The 23,473-nt window shown below is 42.1% G+C and overlaps 1 protein-coding gene across 8 annotated transcripts in view; it reads right to left on the bottom strand.

Annotated features, from left to right (window-relative positions):
• The window catches only part of AFF1 (AF4/FMR2 family member 1), a 220,426-nt gene that overhangs the window by 87,907 nt on the left and 109,046 nt on the right, over nt 1–23,473 (bottom strand). For 6 of the 8 annotated variants that reach the window (XM_006018091.3, XM_014517138.2, XM_025197255.1 and 3 more), the window contains 2 exons: nt 11,926–12,046; nt 10,481–11,389 (listed from right to left, as the gene is read on the bottom strand). The exons of 1 other annotated variant lie outside the window; for it this stretch is intronic. In XM_006018091.3, coding sequence (XP_006018153.1) covers nt 10,481–11,389; nt 11,926–12,046 — 1,030 coding nt within the window. Of the gene's footprint in view, nt 1–10,480; nt 11,390–11,925; nt 12,047–13,111; nt 13,307–23,473 lie in introns of all 8 variants that reach the window. One more of the 8 variants, XM_025197254.1, reaches the window with a different exon arrangement.

Here is a 23,473-nt window from a genome sequence, read left to right as displayed (position 1 = left end):
AGCTTGCCTTTTCACTGCCAGATGGCTGGCACCAAGTGATACAGTCCACCTTGCAAAGCAGATATGTTCAACTGTCCCTATTAGGTTTATTTAAAAACCAACATCAGTTATATATTAAAACAAAAACCAAAAAAAACCCCTAATTTGTAATTTCCACTGAGCATGTTTAGGCTTTCTTCCTCTGTCAGATACCACAGGTGTCAAGAGAGGCAGGAATCGTGCAAGATCTTTTGAAACTCTCTGCTCTAACCAAGGGTGTTGACACCCAAAAGCTTGCAAAGAAGATTTTTTCTAACTACAGCAAAAGCTGTGTTATCCAGCATCCAGGGGAATGTGGAGTGCCAGTTAATCAAAATTGCTGGTTATCCGAGAGGCGTCTGTTCGGGATGCCACCCCTCCTGCCACGTCCGGTGCGGTGCATCAGTGTGCCAGGGGACGGGGAGCGGGGCCCGAACAGAAACGATGAGTAGCAAGGAGGGAATTTTAATTAAAAGTTTACTATTCCCATATCAATGTGTGCCGGGGGACAGAGAGGGGGGCCCCGCACAGGCTGCTTTGCCCGGGCCTTGGGACTCGGCGAAACTGGAAGTGCCACGGTGGGACTTCCGGTTTCACTTTTCCCACATCGATCGGCATGCTGGTTAATAGAGCATGCCGGTTAGTAAAGTGCCAGATAGCACAGCTTTTAATTTATTTGAGTTGGTATAATAAAAAATATCAGCCGTCTCATGATCAGTCACAGGGGGACCCTCGCGGTTGGTGGGTTTGGCCATGGGGAGGCCCCCCCCCCGGTCACTGACTGGTCGCTGGGGGGGCATGTGGCCCCCCAACTAAGGCAGCACCAGTCACCCATGCAGGCAGCAATAAGCTGTCCTGTTGCTGGGTTTTGTTTTGAGCTCATTAACATGCATATTTCTGCCACCTCTTGCTGCCTTCAGTGTTTGTTTTGAAGTTGCCTTGTTGGAACATTTGACTGTCATCTGCGCCTGCCTTTTTCAGGCTTTCATGCTGATTTTCATTTTATATATTTTTTCATATTAGTCACAGTGTGCATTAATGGTAATTAAATTAGCAGTCTGAAAGGTGTCTCATTAGAAATTGTAATGATTTCTGGGGCAAACTCTGAAATGCCAAACAATTTATTAAGGGGATTTTTAGGCAATTATTACAGACTCTAAGTAACAACACTTAATTCTGTGCAACTTAAGCCACTGCAGTTTATGAAAAATGAAAATAAAATTAAATTAACCCATTCCTGATATTTACTACACTACGTCCATTTGTTTTCAAAACACTATTTAAACTGCAGTACTGAATCAACATTTAAGGGTAAAACTATTGAAGTTAGTCCCATTCTATTATGATTTGCAACACTATATATATACAATTTTGGAGACTTCTAGACTATCTCTTGTCTTTTTTCAAGTGTGAAAAACAAAGCAGTTTGCCTTATAAGCTGCTCTTAGAGAAGAAAATCTGTCAGGATAAACTTCAAAATTAGCTGACAAACCAGTTTTTTAGTTATCACACTTAAATACTGTGTGTGGGTTCTTCTTCCAGTTTTGAGAAAGAGCATTAACATTTTTCATTCAATTAAAAATAAATGGATTTTTCTAAAAGATAAAAGGAGGACTGAACCTGGTCACACAGTTGTGATAAAATCAGTTTGACAAAAGTTTAGTTTCCAATTAAAAGGTTATGCAGGGTCACACTATTCATAATGGAACCTCCTCCATCAGGTCCTCCTACTGAGATTATAACCTTCTCTAAACCAGTGGGCAAAAATTCACAAAGTTGACACCTTTAATGTCATGCCAATGGAGGTTAACTACTGTAAATTGTTGCCTTCAGTCACTGCAGGGAAATCTGTTGGAATAGCCAAAAAATTGAAAGCATCCAACACAAACAAAGTCCTCCCCAAGGACTTTGAGAAATATCAGTCAGTAGAGTCACCCTTATATAAAAGGTCTGTAAGGTAGTGCAGAATCAGGCCCACAGAAAGTGAGCTTTTCAGCAGACCTCATCAAAGGTTACAAGTTTCGGCAAAAAAGCTTGTCAGCTCTGCCAGGTTACTGCAAAAACAACTCTAGACAAAATCTTCACCAAATATTTTAATACTATAAGAGCCTAAGTCTGTCCATAACGCTTTATTCGCACTCTGATTGGCTGACGGAAACAGCCAATCAGCAAGCATGGGGGAGCACTGCCATGATTCCAAAGCCACGCCAAGGACAGGGCAGAGGGTGGGGGAACCGAGGCCAGCACCACTGGCCTCAGCTCCCCCACCCCACCCCACCCCACTCCCTGCAAGAGGCAGAGCATCGGCAGCATGGAACATTAAGTGGCAGCACTCCATCCCAGTCCCCTCCCCACCCCCTCGTCATTCTTGACAGGCAATTGGATAGTTCTTAATAAACTCCACTCTTGCAACCCCCTAACCCTCATACACAGTGCTAAGTGTTAAACAGCATTGTTAAAAATCCCTAAACACACTGAACTCAGGACATTAGCAGCGAGGATTCAAACAAACCTATTCTCAGCAAAATGCTACAGGCTACTGATCTGCAGACTGCTGAACATGATATGATATTTTTACATCAAACACGCACCCCCACACATCTTGTACACATGCATGCATATCCCTCCCTACATCATACGCTCAAAAGTCAGAAAATATCAAAACTGAGGTTGCCCATATGGCATTATTTCAGCCTTCTTGGGTGTAAGCGTTATAATGTCATCTTTAATTTCAGGCCTGCAAATTGTTGGCCCCTTCACTTCCCCCACACAAGAGGATCCCTGCCTTGTTCAGGACACAGAAGGGATGGAACTGTCAGCAGCTATTCAATCATCTGTTGTCTCCTCATTGTTCAGTGTGTGGCCTCTTGCCTTATTTACTGCACATTATTTAAATGACGCTCTGAAAACAGAACAATCAACTTCCTCATGGGACTTGTCTGTGATCCTCATAATTATAGCATCCAAGTGCTTCACACACATTGATCTTCAAAACACCCATGTGAGACCAAGGGTGATACTTACCCCCACTGCACAGACGAAGTATTGAGGCTAGGCCATCATAACACAATTCCAGCAAAAAAATTCTTACTATTTAACATAAAGTTGTTAAGGTTCCCACACGCACCGCATCAGCTTGATGTTGCCGACGCAGTGCGTGTGGGAAGAGGAGTAGCTATGTGCCACTCGGGACAGGATGAGCCCAGCCGGAGCAGCAGGGGCTCAGCTGCACTTTCCCCCTACCTGCGCTGGTCAGTCCCGAGCGGCACACGGCTCTGCCACCGCCTCTGGGAGCCATGTGCCGCTCGGGACTGACCAGTGCAGGAAGGGGGCAGCTGAGCCCCTGCCGCTCTGGCCGGGCTCGTCCCGTCCCGAGCAGCACACGGCTCCGCCGCCACTTCTGCTGGCTGGTGCAGACCCGGTCGGGCTCCTCCCGTCCCCAGCAGCAGATGGGAAGCCAGCTTCAGTCGCATGCTGCTCCAGATGGGACGGACCCAGCCGGGTCAGCACCAGCCAGGAAAAGCGGCATGCAGCTGAAGCTCACTGTCTAGTGAGAGTCTTGCATCTAATGCCTGACTGCATCTAAGAATAAACAGAAGGACTCTCCGTGTTTCTGGCACTGGATCAGCAGGGTTCCAATTCTGCCTGTGCACGTTATACATTAGAGGATGATGACTGGTAGATTTCTACACCATCTGCAACCTTCACTGGGCTCGTCTTAAAAGATTTTTGATTTTGGAATCTCACTTTATTTACTGTTTATTAGCACAGCTGAGGTCTTGTTCTACCACTGCCTTATATGCAATCATGTGTACCAAAGCCAACCACATTTTGGATTGGTAGTATGCAATAGGGGTGTGCGAAATGGGCTGTATTCAATTCAGATTCGTATTCGTCCCAAATCAGGGACAGTGATTCGATTCGTTGATTCGGACCACTGTCCCAATTCGATTCAGCTGAATCTGAAGAGTCGATGCTGATGTGGAGAATCAGCAGTTCAGCCACAGACACAGCTTTAAATGTTTTTTCAACATACCTCGAGGTACCGGGTACGGCTTGTGAACACTGAGATGGTGGGGCAGATGGAGCGTCCCACAGGAGCGTGGGGGGCCCCCCTGAATGTTTGGTGGTGGACCCACATTTGGGTCCACCACCAAGCATGCAAGGGCCCCCCCCGGCTCAACAATTGGACCCCAGGTGCCCCTCCAGACCCAGGAGGCACGAGTCACTGAGCCGAGGGGGCGGGAGTGAGGGTCCCCCCATGCTCTGCAACAGACCCGGAAGTGCTTCTGGTCCACTTCCAGGTCCACCACTGAGTATGCTGGGGAGTCTGCTGCACTCCTGTGGGACTCTCCATCCGCTCCAGCATCTCAGCGTTCATGAGCCACCTGGTAATTTGAGGTATGCAGAAAAAACATTTAAAGCTATGTCTATGTCCAAATCATCAAATCTCTCCAAATTGATTTGGGGAGATTAAAGGTTTCCTGATTTGATTCGGAGATTCTGCCGCTGAACTGGGCTGAATCTCTGCCGAATCAAATCAGGGACCAAAGCTTTGCACAGCCCTAATGTCTACACAATGTGCCAGGTGGTGAAGCTAATGATGCCAAAAGCTATACGGCAGCATTAGCATTTTTTCAGTACTTACTTCTGAGTATCTTACTTGAGGATTATTATTTGTTTGTTTGTTTTTTTAAACTCAACCTTTTTCCTATGCATTTTGACTCTGCTACTAAAAGGAAACAAGTAAGTTTCAATTAAATACCAACCAGAAAGTTGGCTGAGGTGAATGCAACTAGCGAAATGGGATACTAGTTGAATATCTGAATTAAAACTGTACAGGAAAATCAGAAGCCATTTTGTTCACTTTGTGCCTGGGGTTAGAACAGGGTTACTGGGGGGGGGGGGGGGGGGGGGGGGAGAATAAACAAGTAATTTTTTGGAAGCATAGCACAATACGAGACCCCTGATAAGAGCCCATTACAACACATACACAGAGCCCTCTGTCAAGCACTGAAAAGAAAAAGCTATATGGCTTTGCCAGTCACTTTGGTCTTTACAGTTGTACAAGATTTATATTCCCTCTCACAACCTAGGTTCACTGCTGCTTTGGCCTGTCAGAAAGCCAATTTCATTGAAGACATCATACAGTGTGCTACTTCGGAAACTATTACAGGTCAAGCTAAGCATTGAGATTTCCCTGCAGGAATGAAAGAGGATGGGAAGATGGGCTATGAGGAACAACAAGCTTCTTTAAACCAAAATGCTAAACAAAAAAGAGGTCAATAAACTAAAACACTTGTACGTGGTGAATGCATTTGTACGTACATGGTGAATATATCTGTGGTGAATATTTGCGTGTTTGTCCTGTTTCTGAAGCTTTCCCCAAGTACAACATGGAAATATCTATTTAAAATAGATAGGAGCAATCTTGAAGTGGGAGAATTATTGAGGGAAAAGGGAGAAGAGTTGTGTAGGATGTGTATATGAATACAAAATGAGTCCCTGAACAGTTATCCACTGTGGATTAATTCACTCTACAGTGAAGCTGCTTGTCTATTCAAACTGGAAGGCTTAACTTGTCAGTGTTGTCATGAGCAAAAGCTGTCAACAATTAATTCACAGCTGCAGGTGACACACAGGCCTTGGAAATTCAATTAGACAAGAGCCATTTGGTAGAAGAAATATCCCCTAAATGATATCAAGGGAGACCCTGGGAAAAACTGAATTTGGTTTGTCACTATCAGGCGTAACTGGGGCTGAACAGTATAAAACAAATTATAAAAACATGCCACAAACAGGCAGGGAGAAGGCAGTCAAATTCCTGCAGGTCACATCAAATCACTCCTTCAGCACTGGGTCAAAGAGCAGAGGCAGGGACTTGGATACTGTGGTTTCATTTAAATGTCTCCCTTCCTGTGTTTCACTAAAAACAAGGAAATAGACTGGCCCTTTCCCAAAAAGGGCAAGCTTGACTGTTCTCCTTGGGCTCTACCCACTGTAAAATAGCTTCCAGCTACTCACTACCACATTTCAGGTGAACAGCTTTGTTAAAAATAACATGCACAAGAGCTCCAACAATTTATCCAGAGAACTTTCAAGGTATATAATGATACTTTATCTTCCTATTGCTCAGTTTCCAGCCCTAGTGAGTGAAAGGGCTTTACTTCTTTTCAAAGCCAAAAACACTGTAAAATGATGTAGAAATAAGTAGGCTGAAATAATAGGGTCTCTTAACTAAACTGAACAGTTATTTTCTCTAAAGATGTGCATCCAAAATATTTCACATACAAGATAACTATGCTATTTGATGCACATAGGCATTCAAAAGCAAAGATCTTGCACATCAGGTTATTACTTGTCTAGAAATGCAATTACAGATGAGGCTTTGAGCCTTAAGAGCCTCTCCACTTCCTTTCCAGCTGAAGCCCACAAGGAGGTAGATTTTCATTAAATATATAATATTTAATCCCACCAGGCCTGCCCTCTCAGAAGTTAGAGTCTAGACATTAAAGAAAAAAAGGAGACAAAAACAGGCTATGTAAGGAGAAGTGAAGCAACATGAGGAGAAAAGAAGAACAGAATGATAGTGAAACAGTGCAGTAGAGCTGAAGGAGAACAAAGAAGCCCCAATTTGTGAGAACCACAGGAAAAAGAAGCTCTTCCAAAAATTACAGCAATAGGCAGTGCAAACAACAGCTTCATCTCCAAAACTGGTTTGGGAAGAAGCTGGCTTGGAAATAGGACACAGCTTTGCTGTAAAGCAATCTGACTAAGGGAAAAAATGAAACCCAGATGACTTTGCCTGTCTGCTCATGAGATGCACAATGAAGAATGTTCTTCTAATCAAAGAAATTTTCATATTCAAATGAGCTCACCATTGCTCAGCACATGCCAATTTCTTACAGTTCTCCACAAGAAGTGGGTTGAGACCAAAATGTCTTACAATAGGCCTTTCCATCAAACCCGGGCCACATCTATCTTTTTTTAAAAAAGCAATAGAAACATGTCATTCAAAGTAAAAGCCCATTTCTCTGGAGGTGTGCAGGCATCCATAAACCTGAGGGTTCATTACAGCAAACATCCACCAACACACTAGATCTGACTTATCTCATGTCATCTCATGGAAAATATCTGTAGTGCTTCCTGTCATATTGAATGAAATAGTTTGAATGTTTGTAAAGGTTGCCCATTAGCCAGTTTCAGGAAGAAGATAAGATTTATCTCCTTATCTAGGTCATTGTTTTGGACTACGTGTGAAGATCCAGACTTTGCTCAAAGTCTTAACTTTTGAATTTTATCTTTAGAAGTCTTTTACAAAGAGAACCTGAAAATTGTACTCAGCAAATATCCTGAGTTCCAAGAGATCAAACCCTAGGGCCTTTTGGAAAGACTGGTAAGAAAAGGTCACTTGCAGTGGTATGGAAGTTCCCCAAAGTAATTAAAATGATCAACAAAAGAAACTAATTACTAAGCAAAAGAATCTGTTGAGTAAGATCCGAACCCAAATTTGGGGGTAATGACAGGTTTGAGTAGGAGTGGCCCAAGACGGCAGCTCACTCAATAAAAACTGTAACTTACTGTCCCAATTTGGAGGTGACTATACTTGCAGAACAACGAAGGAAGAATCGCAAGTGTAGGCCGGATCAGATTGATCACCTGAACCACCCTCTCCGTGAACACGAATCTCTTAGTTCATGCTGAAGCCACGGAGCACCTGAAAGGGACTGAAGGAAGGGGACTTAGTCCTATCACTGCTGAGGCCAGCCCATTGAATTGTATTGTTGAGGCGAGCCCATTGAACCGTACTACTGAGGCCAACCCATTAAATTGTACTACTGAGGAATGAAACCATATTTAGGCGTTTGGCTTCTCGGAATTCTAGGATTGTAAGTATATTATGAAAAATAATAGTATTGATTCAAATTTAACTTTTAGTTGTAATTGTAGTTGTTTTTGTAATACTAATTCTTATAGCATTGTTTGGGAAGGAAGTGCATTCGGAGCATTGTTTCTGATATACGTAATTATTGTGTTCTTAATGTTTGTGGTGTTTCTTAAAGCTAAGCAGTGTTATATACGTAGCAAAGAATTTTAAAATAAAATTGTGTTGTATAAATTAAGTGTGTAATCATTGTGAAATCGTGCAATCAGCTAACTACTCCCCCAGCCAGTGCATCAAAACGAATCAGTAAATTGTGTGGGATTTTCTCTATTCCATAACCCACTAGAGACACTTCCCAACAGAGCACAACTGCTATGGAAAGACAGTTTTACAAAAAGGCATCATTTAAAAATATATGTTGTACAGGACACTAATACAACCAGGTTTCTTCTTGTTTAGAGGCTTGCTTTAATTAAACTTCATCTGCAGCATATGCATGAAATTTAACACAGAGATTAAGAAGACAAAATGTGTGGGGAAAAAAACAACTTTCTTGACAGGCAATACAAACACCCCCAGGAGTGAAACCTCTATTTCACAAGACAGCATTTTGAAAGGAAAAGAAAATCAAGTTTTATTCTGCCCCTGCTTTAAACCTTCTGATGCAAAAAGAAACACTACCTTTCTTTGCAACCACCACAGAAGGACAAGCTTCCTAACAGTCTAAGAGGTGTCAAACATATGGTCTGCAAAGCCATTACATCTTGTCCTTGGGGGTCCTGGTGTGACAAGGACTTTGAGGGGCAGGGCCTGCAACAGAATCCCTACCCGCCTTGGCCATGGGCTGTCATTAGCAAGGGGACAGCAGCAATGGTTAGGGGGCTAAAGTATATGATCTATGAGGAGACGCTGAGGGAAATGGACTTATTTAGTCTGGAGAAGAAAAGACTGAGGAGGGATTTAGTAGCAGCTTTCAACTACCTGAAGGTGGTTCCAAAGAGGATGGAGATAGACTGTTCTCAGGTGGTGACAGATGACAGAAGAAGGAACAATGGTCTCAAGTTGCAGCAAGGGAAGTTTAGGTTAGATATTAGGAAAAACTCTCATCAGGAGGGTAGTAAAGCACTGAAACAGGTTACCCAGAGAGTCTGTGGACTCCCCCTCCTTGGAGGTTTTTAAAACATGGCTAGACAAAGCCGTGGCAGGGATGATCTGGTTGGGAATGTTCCTGCTTTGAGCAAGGGGTTGGACTAGATGACCTTCCTTCCAGCCCTCATTTTCTATGATTCTATGACCTCTTGCCTTACCACCATTGCAAGTGGTTGCCTGTCATACTGCCACATCTACCACTGGCCCCTCCACAGCTGCTTTTTGCCCTGCTGCCACAATCCCTGGCCCTATAGGGTGTGTCTGACATCCCTGATCTAAAACATGTGCTCCAATAGCTCATATAGTCCCAAAATGCAGCCCTGCTGTGACACTGGCTTTCAGAACTTTTAGAGAAACCTTCCTATTCACTCAGTTTCCAATTCTCTTTCAAAATGAAAGGAGATAAGAGTTGGCCATTTACTTCTACTCCGCATTTCACGAACACTGTTACAGACTGCCTATATAGTTTCAACATGCTTTCTTCAGTTTTCTGGTAGTCAGCTTCTGTGCATTCTTACTTCTAACATGTGAAGATGCAAAATACCTCCTCATGAGCTCTGTGGCCTGGGGCACAGAAGAACTTAGTAAAGCAGGGGACTTCAGGAGCCTTAACTTTGTGGGCTTTTTACCCAACCCTAAATGCGGCTGTAGTTTATGTGGTTCGGTCTTATCCTGGAAAATAATTGCTGATTAAAAGGAGTAAGAGGGCACCGTGAATGAAGAGAGACATCTTTAAAGGCAAGTTTATCTGGACCCTAGTAAAATCTTTTACTTAACAAACTGACTAGGGAAGAAAGGGAGCATTTGCAACATAAGCAAGTAAAAATACATTAGAAAAAAAAAAACAATCAGACTAACACCCCTCCTCCTCCCCAGTAGAAAAAGCTTTTGTTTATATACATACCAGAAAGTACATGACTGAGATTGTCTAAAGTGGCTAAGAGGACTGAGTAATTTTGGAAACTTCAATTTATAAATGTAATATAATTATTAATAGCTGTGTCCAATTACCCACTGAAGTTTTGTTTTCTGTAATGAAGGACTCAGGCTATTTAAAACTCTTTCCCTTCCTCTCCTCTTCCAACATACACCTGGGATACAAGCACCCTCAGCACAATGGATCAGAAAATGCAGTCGTCATCTCAATTTCTGTTTAGCAAGCTGCTTTCTACAACAGAAGTTTATAGTATAAGGATTATATCTACCCTCCCCCAAATCTGCTCCAAAGCACTGACAAACCAATCTACACCATCTTCTCTCTAGCAACCCACAGTCACCTCCCAAGACAGCAACAACCAGATTCTAGGTCTCCCACAAGATAATAAAAAGTGCACGCCAATGGGCCCTTCAACCAGCCCCTTTCCCTCAACATTCTGCCCTTCAGCTTAAGTTACTCTATTGGCAGCGGAGAAGAGTAATTTCACTAACCTCAATGGGTTCAGACTGGATTTTCAATTTGGATAGCTTGGCCTTGACATTTGCTTTTAGATCTGATATTTTCTTGTAGGACTCTCCATGGTACTCCTCTGGAAGTGCCTTGAGCTCTGGTGACTCATTTGGTGCCTGATCTTGGCCATCCATTGGTCTGACATATGCAGTAGGTTTCTGTTGCATTACACTAGTTTTTGATGGCAAGGAAGGAGGAAATGTCTGAGAGGAAGGTTGGGTGGCACCAGCCAAGTTAATGGCTGAACAGTCCCGATTTTCACTATCATGTGATCCTGCCATTAGGTCCTGAGGAGATTGCATTTGACTGCAGGACTGCCCATGACTTTTGCTGCTATTCTGTGACCTGGAATTTACATGCTGGCTGGAATGTAGAGGTGACAGGGGTGCCACCGGAGAAGACAAAGAGGACAGCAAGGGAGAAAGTTCCAAAAGGGAGGCTTGCAGTTCATTAGTGGTACCTTTATCAACACGCCTTTCATTTTTCTTGTGGCGAGTGCCATTGTGGCCTTCCTGTCCACTGCGACTGTATTCTTGACCTTGGCTCCGACTGTTGGATAAGTTGTGGCTTTTGGTGTGCAAACTGGAGGCTGGCTCTGTTCTTAACTGTGTCTTTTGGTAGTGGATGGAATTGCTAGCTGGAGAAGGAGCCCAGACCAGGGATCCCATAGGTTGGTGGCAGATGCGATGCTGGAATGAAGGTGTTAATGTATTGCTGGTCTTTTCAAGAAAGGATGGGCGATCAGGCTTTCCTTGGGGGATCAAAGAAACAACATTTTTGGGTATCCCTATGAGATTCTGATGAGATCTGTTGCTAATGAGCTCCTTCACCTCTTCATAATTGCCCAACATGTTCTGAATTCGACTGGACAATTCATCTTCTTTGTTTGTCTGAAACAGAAGTGATGAGAAAAGAAAATGCAAGTGCCCCAAAAAAAATCAAATCCAGGTTCAAGGGGGAGAGAAAAAGTCTTAATTTTCAATAAACCACCATCTTAACACCATTTTATGGTAGGTTTAGGCAACCCTTGTTCATGTACATATCTCACTGCTGTGAAAGGGATTGCTTTCACACAAGTGCTAACCAACATGAGTAAAGGTTGCAGGTGGGCCTTTAGCAGTAGCATGGTTTCAAGCTGCAGGCTGCTGATGGATGGGCAGGCCAAGTGGGTCATAAGTGTCCACCCACTAGCTTCTGGAAAAAAAGGCAGATGTGCCCAATACGACACGCAGCAATCTCCAAGTTTAATACTTTAATAACCTGCAAAATGAAACCACAGTCTTAAATGCATATTTTGGGAGCTGCAATGCAAATGCAGTCCTGCTGTACACATATTACATTGTACTCTACCATATTACACCGAACACAGAGGTCACAACTCCCCACCACCTCACCTCCTCTCAGCAATATGCTACATTACTATTACCTTGTATGGTTCTGCAAAGAGGGGAATATTTTCGGGGAAGGTGTCTCTTTCCTGAAGGGCCTCCTGATTCCGTCTCTCTCTCTCCCTGATACGAAGTAAATTTCTATCCTCGTTGTACAAGCTTTGAGAAAGAGAACAACAAGATCAGTTAGCATTTTATTTTGAATGCTCAACCTAAAGATTCATAAAGTATAGAAATGGTTCTCTCAAATGACATTATATATCCATCAAGTCACTAAAGTTTAAAACCAGAAACTTTATTGGACAATCAACCTGATAGATCAGTTGCATAAGGCAGCCGGCATGCAGCAGGTTAAGGACACAGCAGATGCCTCAGTGTGGAGACATTGCTAATGAATTTCCTGACACCATACACCAAAGAGTAAACAATGTTTACAGGGAAATGCAAGTAAAGCAGCAGTGAATGTTTTTCCTATTGCTCTCATACCTGGCATTAAAGTTTAATGCATTTCCAAAAGAAAGGCAGAGATGTGTCTTATACTGACAGTCATATTAGTTCATTTTGTGAAGGATTCAATAGTTTCCCAAGTCTGCTCTATTCCAGGATACATTTTACTGGATGAATGCAAAGACAAGAGCATTTGGCTTTTGACGTCATACACTTTGAAACAATGGCTCACCCAACAATCCAGCTATTGCTGTGACATTTGAAATACAATGTTTCTGATGGCAAACTTCTATGCACATGATTGCAGCAAGTACATACTTGTGTCATTAAAGAAAATTAATGTGCTGATTGTCAGCCGAATGCAGATTTGAAATAGGTTCCATCACAGTTAATACTGAACTTATTCCAAATGTAGCAAAGCACAAGTTCCCAACATATATTACATGTGCCAAATTTGAAATAAATTTAAATCGGTTGAAGAGGACAACAGGTTTCTATGGAGAGAGGATAAAAGGACTCTAATTTAAAAAAAAAGATGCAATTTCCAATATAAAATGGGAGGATTTCATCTTTCAAACCTCTGACTATATCACAATGCTTTCTGTGCAAGTCTGGCTATGTACTGGATGATGGATATAACTGATAACTCTTCTGTATGGGTGGAAACTGAACAGGCACTTATGTTCCCCTTTCATTATCCGCCATCAAGAGCTTTACTTATCACAGTTTAACTCTCAAAACTGTACACATTTTTTCTAAGGTTGTTGGCAAACTTACTGAAGTTTCATCCTTTGTTACACTGTAAGGGTTCTATTTTTGATGATGTCTTTTTGAAAGGATTATGTGAAGTTCCCACAAACTGATGTGGAGAATTTAGACAGATAGGGGTATTCTACATGTAGTCCAGCTTCTAGTAGGAAATCATATTAAATCCTTTTCTGAATTGCGATGAATTTGATCTTTTGAAAACAGCTGAAAGGCAATATATGCAGTTGTATAAAGTATTAGAAAATCAGTTTGGACCTGAGGCTTTAGGTCAAGTGAATATTTCAGATTATTATTTTTTGGCTTGAAATCTGTTTCCATCTGTGTGTGCCATCATCACTCTATGACTATATAATGTTAAATGACAGACCTGATGCAGACTATTTAAGACTGAAGTGGAATAAAGACCTAGGTATTCAGATGACAGAATCCCAATGGGGGAAAAAAAATTAAAAAAAAACAAAAAACAAACAAAAAAAAAATCAGGAATTCACAATATTCAAGCATCGACAATTGGACTTAAACTTCATCTTCTATGACAAAAGGTAACTTTTCTCTGCACTGGGCTCCCAGTAAACTAAAAAAAAATTGAATATATTGCTGGTAGACGCATGTTGGAAATGTAACCAAGCACTACTGTCCATGTTTTGGTCGTGTCCCATTATCAATTCTTTTTGGAAAGAAATTATGAGAATAGTTAACACAGTTTTGAACATAGCATTGATAACTTTGGCAAATGTGTATGCTTCTGGATATATTCCTAAAGAACGAAAACTAAATCCTTCCCAGATTGCTGTCTTAGAATGGACCTTATAAAGTGACATGGAAAATTATAATACTACATAAGAAAAGTGGAACACCTGGAAAGATTAAAATCAGGTACAATGAGATGCCACAGAATCATAGGAAATTAGGGCTGGAAGGGACCTCAGGAGGTCATCTAGTCCAATCCCCTGCTCAAAGCAGGACTGTCCCCAACTAGAGCATCCCAGCCAAAGCTTTGTCTAGCCAGCTCTTAAAAACTCCAAGGATGGAGCTTCCACCACCTCTCTGGGTAACCTGTTCCAGTGTTTTACTAGCCTCCTAGCAAGCAAATTATTCCTAATATCTAACTTAAACTTCCCTTGCTGCAACTTGAGACTGTTGCTCCTTGTTCTGTCACCAGCCATTACTGTAAACAGTCTAGCTCCATCCTCTTTGGCATAGCTGACATCTACAAAAAGAGGCATGTTTAGCAGGCTTAACTGCTTTGAAATGTTTGGTGCAATTTGGAAAGAGGTCTTAGAAAATTTCAGTAACTAAATTATTACTCCTTGTACACTTCTCTTTTCTTCTTCTACCCCTCCATCTTCCCTCCTGTTTATTCTTTTCCTTCTTTTCCCCTTTATTATTGTTTGTGACACACATGTACATAGTTTAGGTCAACATGTATAGTATGTATCTTTTATTTTTGTGTTGCATTTAAAAAAAAATTCAATAAAAAATAAAGAGGATCACTGCTTAAACTTCTAAGGTAGGAATGGGGTAGGGACACACTCTGACAAAAATTAACTCCTCTGTTTCTTCACTGACCACTGAGATTCCAGTAATGCCCTATACGTGGCTACATAGAATGGGAAGCTGAAAAACTTTTCCTGTGACCCAGGCACATAGGTATGAGTTCAACAATTTGAGAACCTGTCATTCCTCTTGTTTTCTCCCCCTGTGCCCCTATTTAAGAAATGAAACAGACATAAGTGATTTCCAGCCAGAGATAGTAATTTACTGTATTTATTCAAATATAAGACAGGTCTGAATACAAAGTAGCTCCCCAGTAATTAGACTCTATATGGAAAATTATAAATTTGTTATAAATTTTCCAGGTATAGAATCTAATTACTGAAAATCTACCTTGAATGTATCTTCCTCCCACTGCTACAGCAAGAAAAATAGATGGGGAGGGGGTGGGAACAACCATCAGGTATCTTCCCCCACTCCTTACTGTCAGAACCTTCTCTCTCTGAGCATATAGAAGTGAGACACACATTTGAACACACTTACTTTGAAATAAACATTCTGGTAGTCAATTGCATAAAGGCAAATTACCATGGGTACCCAATGACTTAGTTCAACCAAAATTGATGTTTGTTTTTTGAAACTGCTACAAGTTTGAGCAAGGGTATTCCACAAACATACTTTTAAGCAACACTCTTGTACCTACTTATATATAGTACAAACTTTTTAAAACAAAAATTATGCATTCCAGGCCAAATTAGTCAAAACTAATTCCAAATCCAAGAGTCCAGAACCATAAGTGGCTCTACTACCGGCAAAAATCCTCCACCTCCATCCTAGGCTTCAGATGGTCCCATCACCTTTGGCAGGCATCCTACTTGCAGGCCAAGGCCGGAGGCTTGGGGTTCAGATGCCCCCAAGTTTTGCTTGCCCTCAGCCGTAAGGCCCCAAGGCAAGCTAAAGAAAAGTCTTCCATTTCCATAAAGTGGGTTTAAAGCCAAGACCTTCACACTCCAGCAGCTAAGTGGGGGGGAGGAAGGATTTAGTATAAATCACCTTGGCAGGTACTATCCCCATGCCAGGAGGGCAGTCTTCCCTGGTGTGGCTAACAAGACCACCTCCATGGTCACAGTGTTTCCCTTGCCAGGCAAGCATAGTACACTTGATCTGAACCTTCAAGAAACTGAGAAGCTATACAAACTATGCTTTATATTAACGCAAAGCAAAAAGGCTCATGATTTGCCATGTAGTTCATTGGTCTGAGCCCCAGCATAGTCAACAGTGTTTCAAGCCATGGTGACCCCACAGCTCAGCACTAATCAGTATGTGCATGTACTCCAAATCTCCGTCTCCCACCACAAACAGCTCCACGTGCTAAACAGAACCCCACTCATGATTGGAACAGGATGTTCTTGTCATGAGTTCTGGGATCCTCCAAAAATTGATATGCAGATAAGGTGCATGGTAACCTGGTCCAGCTCCACCTCATGGAGTGTGAGGCCACACTAGTCATATGCAATGGGCTAGGAGAGGGGGGTCACAGAGGGATTATGGGTGAACTGGGGCCTCAACTTGGTGATGTTTGCCAAACATTTAAGGCTAGTGAAGAAACAGGAATCATTAGGAAAAGGAAAGAAGGACACAGTTCAGCCATAGGAAGGAAGAGGAAGTCAAAATTATGCAAATGTCATGGCTCACCATGTCCTGAAAGAGTGGGGACTGAGTGCAATTGGAATATACTTTACTCAGATGAGCTGCACTTACCTATCTCCCCCCCTAGCTCACAAGTAAGACATCCACATCCAAAAGGCTCCAGGCTTGGCACTTGCATGCAGGAAGCCTTCCATGGATTTGGAGAGCCTCTGAAGCCCAAGACTGGATCTGGGAGGGAGAATAGTTTCCTGGTGATAGAGCTACACACACACACACACACACACACACACACACACACACACACGCTTGAACAACTAAGCTCTACTCTTGTCAACATTTGGAACTTAAGTATTGGTCTTTGCCCAACAGAATTCAGAACTGATTTGGCCCTTGAAATGAAATTTTAAAAACAAAACCAAAAACAACTTTAGAACACGCAGCTGTATAAGCTGCAGCCACATCCTGAAGTCAGGGCTGTCCAACTGGCAGCCTACAGGTTGCATGCGGCCTCCAAGGGGTTGAGTTGCAGTGCCTGAACTCCTGCCCAGCCACTCTTCCCCCCTCTGCTCTGGCTGCAACAGCAGGTAGAATTTCCAGGCTTCTTCTCCCTGCCCCAGGGTGCAGGGTGGTGCAGTCTGATATGGTACAGGAAGCAGAGAGTAAGGCCAGGGCTGCATAGTTGCCCAGTGCAACAGCATGGGGAAGGGGGAGAGTACCCAAGGCAGGTGCATGGTATATAGCAAGGCGGCATGCACGAGGCATGTGGCCTAGGGGCCCTGTGGCTCACCCTAGTACAGCTTGCATGGTGTGTGGTCCCTGCTGGTGCTGTCTGAGGACTGGGTGGCCCCCAGCTGCTTAAAATTTGGATAACCCTGTCCTAAAGTGTTGTTTACCTGTGTTATCATGAAAAGGAGGAGGTGAAGCTTAATAGTTACCTTAGGAGACTCTTCTCATCTCACTCCAGTATCAGATTCTCAAAGTATTTTCCTCACTATTCCCATCAGTACCATCCCTCTCTCCCACTCAGATCCTTCCCCATTGGTTCTTAGATCAAATTTATCACCATTCATTGGGCAGTTGGGGAAATAAATATGGAGTAGAAATCAGCAGCTCCCAGGCTTAGATCGTAAGCAAGGACGAGGCTTCAAAAAGGCCAAATTTTCTCTTCTGTTATAATATTCATGCAAGGTTAATCCCTGGGGCATTCTCCTGAATACCCAGAAAATTCTTATACCTTCAGATGCATGCTGAACACCAGCACATTAATATTTTACTAAATACAACCAACTGATTTTTGTCTTCAAAATTTACAATTACGGATGCACTAGGTGTGCGGGCCGGGAGCGGTCCGAGGCCCTCAGGGGCGTGCGGCGGGCTGTGGCCAGCAGCCCTGGCACGCGGGTCAGAGAATGCAGGCCGGCGGACTAGAATTAGGCACGGACGCGTAGCGGTTGATTAAAGATTATTTTACTTACACCATAGATGGTCGCGGTGCAGACAGGAAAACTTGCTTGAGTTGCAGTTACAGACAGGAAAGAAGAAATGCGGACAAGAGTTCCTTCCAGAGCTCTGGATACACTCACACGAAGTTTGCTAGGCTCCGTGGAACTTGCGCGCAGGGAAGGGGTTCGTCGAGGGATCGTTCAGCGACGGGGAGAGGCCAGAGGTTGATCAGACCTCTATAGCCTTCTTAAGGTACACACTGGGTCCGATAGGCTCTGCAGCGCTTAGAGATCTTCACGAGACGTGAAGTCCTCCTCCTCCAGATCGTTGTGGAGTCCTCCCTTGCGGGGTTCTCCTTGGAGTTCTCCAGCTTGGGCGGAAACCGCTCAAGCCTCTTATACAGCTAGCAAGCCAATCGCTAGCCGCCACGTGGGAATAATTTAGAACTGGCCAATAGTGGGACACAAATTTGCATGCAGGTGGCGGGAACTCCTTTTCACCGGGGTTTTCTCTTTGCAACTGAGAAATGCACCCTGCAAAGAAAGCTCCTCGTGGCAGGAAATAACTTAGCAGTGCCGAAGCGCGCACACACAAAATCACACCCTTGGGTTGTGACACTAGGTATGTTGCCCTCTCCCCTGAGGAAAGCAGTCAGAGGTTCCCATTAGTCAGAGCATAGTGCATACAGATGTTACACAAGCTTTCCCCATCCCCAAAAAGCTAACTAATGCACATGAGAGATTGTGACATCTTTCCTACTCCAGACCTAAGTCTCTCCTCAGCCAAGCCACTAGACTGGCACAACTGTATGTTAAAACAGTAACTGTGTGCTTAAAAAAATCTGTTAGATCTTGTTTTGTATTAAAGATAATAGATTTGTTTGTTTCAGAGAGGATAAAGTAGAACAAAAATACAAGGCAAATTTCAAACCACTTACAGAATGTCAAAATGATCAAACACAAGAGAATACATCCTTTTCTTGAATATACCTATCCCCAACATTTTTAACCCCTTCAGATAATCTCCGTGTTTTTAAAAAACATTTGATAATTAGAAGGTGTTACTTTTGATTATTCAGGGAGAGAGATAAACTCACGCCATTTTAAATGGTGTTTAATATGTGTCCATTTGAAAGGTCTGCTGAGCTTTATTTGATTTTTTAATAATTGGTATTGATACATTAAAGTTTAACACAAATAGATGTTGCCTTTCATCAACACAACAGAATAGACATGAAATGTCATGGAAACAGTGCTATGTAAGAATTCTAGTAATGTTTCTGGGATCCTCAGCGTATTGACTAGAACATGCCAGCAATTATAAAGACAAATCACTTGGTAATCTATATTTTAATGCAGGAAGAGGCGTCTAATAGTGCACAAGGTGCACAATTTAAGTAGTGTGGTTTGTATTAAATTGGCATACTGCAGGTGCTTGCATGAAAAAATTAGAGCCTTCTCTCTCTCTTTCTGCAGTAATTTGTAATTTATTGAAAAACAGCTGTCTTGAAGGTAGTGTCCTTAAGCTTGGGCTAACCATCTCTACATACAATTACAGAAGTCAAAAAACATAAGCACTGATACAAAAAAGAAAGTTTTTCATGGTTCTTCTACCATCCCACTTGCCAAGCTTTTAGAAGCTGAGAAAAGTTATTTACCAGTGAGTAGAATGAAGATGTTCATATGTGCACCTTCACTGTACAGGACAGGGGGTGCCATTTTTCACGCGCTCAAGTAGAGATTTTTTGCCTTAGCAGTACCCACAGGGTGTCATGGTTCTGCCCCTCTTGTGCATCACAGAAGGGATAAAGAGGGGATTGTATTTCCACTGAAAGAGGTCTCAGAGTCATCTAGAAAAAAAGCAACTGAAGGACTTACCAATTGCAAAATTTGCCCAGGACACTTTTGAAATGGTATAGTGCTTGGTAAAAATATGCATCAAGCTCCAGGTTGCTGCTTTGAAGGTATCAGTTACGGATATACTGTAAAGAGATACTGTGGAAATAGCCTGGGCTCTGATAAAATGGGCACTGTCCATGGACAGTGCATCCTATGGGGACTGCTAAGGCAAAAGTCTCCATTTGAGCACTTGAGGTATAAGTGCACCCGTAAGGGTATCCATATAGGCAAACACTGCAAGGAGGACCTTAAATTCCTCTCTCAGCCTAGTCTCTCTGAATTGGTTATGTTATCAAGAACAGGTGATCAATGATTTTTCTTTAACGTGTTTGCAATGGTTCGGGTTTCCAGTAAACATCTTCAGAATGATTTCCATGTGACAAATGGCTTGGGTATTCCTGCAGTGGGAAACGTGGTGGGACAACATTTAATGATTGCACTGATATCTAAAGGATGCAAGTAGATTGTTCTAAGGGCGATCTTGCGTATCATGTTAGTCTTTTCTGTGGCAAGAGTCAATTAGATAGAGCACCAGTGGGTTGTTCAAATTAACATTTTGCTACAGAAGAGGACATATGCAAACACAACAGCTTCAGCAATAAGATAACACTGAAAAGTATGTAACCGCTAAACATTTAAAATAATGATGGGTTTTTATTAACATGAAAAGCATTATGGATCTCTTCCTACTCAACTCTGCTGTGATAAAAATAATAGAATATTAGAAATTGGGGATTTTAAACTGAGAAGTTGGCATGCAGAAATGGACTCCCAGAAAAACACAGGTTCTTTTCTTCTCTGAAAGATCAGCAATCATAATTCTGTTGGACAAACTACTGCAGATATTGAACCAAAAGAAAATGAAACAAAATTATATAAAATGATGGAGCATTTAGCCTTCTGCTACATTATGTGTATTTATATCAGAGTACTGTACATTAATTCAGTTCTTTCTGACAGAGAGCGTGAAACCAATGGAAAGATTCTTTTCTACTTCAATGAGCTTTGGACAAGGCCTTAACATGGGCAATACTGCATTTGGTATAAACCTTGGGTATATCCACGTGAACTTCCTGCAAAATGCAGGAGACTCCCACCAGAAGACACCATACTGCAGTTCAAAAAGTCAATGTGCTGATGATACCTGGATACTGAATGCATGCTCCAAAAGTATCTCAAATACAATGAAATATTGACAAAAATCATTTTATAAATTACATGATTTAAACTCGCCATTTCCTTTTAACAATGTCACAAACATTTAAAAACAAATAAAATTCCCCAAACCTCACCACAGCCCAGAAAAAAAGTTACAAAGAAAGATTGCTGAAGGATCATAAGAATGTCATTTTGAAACTGGGGGGGGAAGGGAAGATTTTAATACCTTATTTTCATTTACAGTCCCAGAGTCCAGCCCAGTCAGTATTGACTGGTCAGTGCTCTGACATTTTTATTTTGCTTTAAAATGAGTTAATAGGAAAATAATATGCCTAAAAATAAAATTTTAAAAATAAAGCATAAAGAATGATAAATTAACTAAACTGGGCATGCAAATTATGCAAATTGCTTTCTATTAAGATATAGTATGATGCTCAACTGGACAGCAAAATTGTTGTTTGCTTCATTCCTGTGATGGCAGACAGAAATCCAAATTCAAAGCAGCTTTCCTCAAAAGTTCAGAATTATTTAAATGAATAAAGTACATCTAATTTATACCTCCCTTCACATGTCTCATTGCAAAAAAGTGCCTGCTGCTTCCCATCTGTATACTCATGCAGATGCATGTAAAACAGCATCTTAAATTTTGCTTGTTGCAGAAACAGCAGCTGTAACATGGCTAATGACCTTTCCCCCCCCACTTGAACCTTCCTTGACCCTCAACTCCTTCCAATCCATAAAGTAAAAAGAGTGAAAAGAAAAAGGGGGAGGGGGAGGGGGGGCGGGGGAAAAAAAGGAAACACCAAACTTTGTTTTTGCAATGACACCAATCCTGCAGCTTTAAAAGAACACAAACATGCCTGCTCTGGAATAGTCTGGCTGATGTGAGTATTCTCACAATACGAGCCTACCAGGCAGTGCTAAACGAGGTTAGTCATGCATTATTACTAAATGCCACTTAATGCTGCCATGGTAACTAGTGGCCCAGACTGTTTACTAGGCACAGCTGACTACTCATTTATCAAAAGGATAGGTCATTTCACTGTTTTTCCTTTTAATAAGCCTGACGTATCCCTTTGCTCACTTTTTAAAATCAGTCCACTAATCCTCGTTCATGCTTATCTTAGGGGTATTTTCCTCATACAGAATTGGCAAAAAGAGATGGGTATAGGTTGTAGCCATGTTGGTCTGAAGCAGGGGTGAGCAATTATTTTGGGCGGAGGGCCACTTACTGAGTTTTGGGATGCCATTGAGGGCCATATGACAGGCAGCCAAAAGCAGATAAATATGAATTTTCTAAACTTTTCAGGGGCCTGCGGGCTGGATAGAATGGCCTGGTGGGCCCGCATCCAGCCCATGGGCCGCATTTTGCCCACCCCTGATCTAAGGACATAGGCAAAGTTCTTTGGGTAAATCTGATATCTTTTATTAGACCAACTCAAATAGTTGTAAAATGCTTCTTTGCAAGCTTTTGGGTATAATTACTCTTCATCAGGCTGAGGAGACATGTGCAGTTGGCCTGTGCTTTTCCTGGATGGAATGAATAGTAAAGAAGTAAAAAAGATGTGCTTTTAACAGGGAAGGGGGAGTGGGTAAAACCTAGTGCTAGGAGCTGTCCATACATCAACTAGACCCAAACACTGGAACTTGTATTCATTTGTACCTTTACTGATCTGGATGCAAGCCTGTGCATAGACTCTTACTGTACATTAAGAACATCGTATTGTGAAGGCAAGTGTTTCACTACAAAACACTCTCAAAATAAGAGCATCCACATAGATTTACACCAAAGAAACTAAAGGTGTGAATTCAAACAGTCATTTTTGGTTTGAGTGTGGAGGGTAGACAAGCATTTAGGCCACATTTTTTATTTACTAGTGATTTCAGGTGTCCAACTTTAAAAACACATTTTAAAAAGTGCCCAATTTTCATAGCACTTCAGACATTCCCAGTAGGGAAGCCTATATAAATTCAAATGGAAGCTTGTCAAAAAAAAAAAAAAAAATATCTATCTATCTATCTCAACAGCCCCAAGTAAGGTTTAAATTTTGACCAAAAAAAAATAAAAATAAAAAAAGTTAGCATTTTCAAATAGAGAAAGAAAAGTGGAAAAAATCTGAGAAGCTTTATGCCACCATACTGAAATAACACAACACGTGCTTCCAAATCCAAATGCTTTATATAGCAAACTAACAAGCCGTGTTCAGGGAGCTCAGATTCCTACTTAATATTTTAAGTAAGCTTATTTATTTCCAACAACACACTAAAAACATAGGGCTAACTGAACTCCAAATCAACAAGGAAAAAAAACAAACCTACCAAACCCACTAAACCAGGGGCGAACAATTATTTTGGGTGGAGGGCTGCTTAACGAGTTTAGGTGAGCTGTCAAGGGCTGCATGGGTAGCCCTGCCCCTTGACAGTAGCCCCACCCCCTTGTTGCTATCTTGGGATTGGAAGTCACACCCCCTAACCCCTGACCTTTGCCACTGGAAGTCCTTCCTCTTGCCCCCCAGAAATACTCCTTTTGGGAGGGGGGGGTTACCATCTTAGAACCAGAAAAAACCCAAATCATACACTAACAGTCAAACACCAAAAGTCAAAAACCTACTACAGTATAACCTCATAACTCCGGATTTCAATAATTCAAAATTCTTGAAAATCCTGCACTTTTAAAAAATACACTACGTTGGGGAGCAGCGGCAGCAGGTCCCAGAGAAGCGGGGGG

This window comes from Alligator sinensis, unplaced genomic scaffold, assembly GCF_000455745.1.
Source record: "Alligator sinensis unplaced genomic scaffold, ASM45574v1 scaffold125_1, whole genome shotgun sequence".
Lineage (NCBI taxonomy): Eukaryota > Metazoa > Chordata > Crocodylia > Alligatoridae > Alligator > Alligator sinensis.
This window is presented reverse-complemented; position numbering and strand designations above follow the sequence as displayed.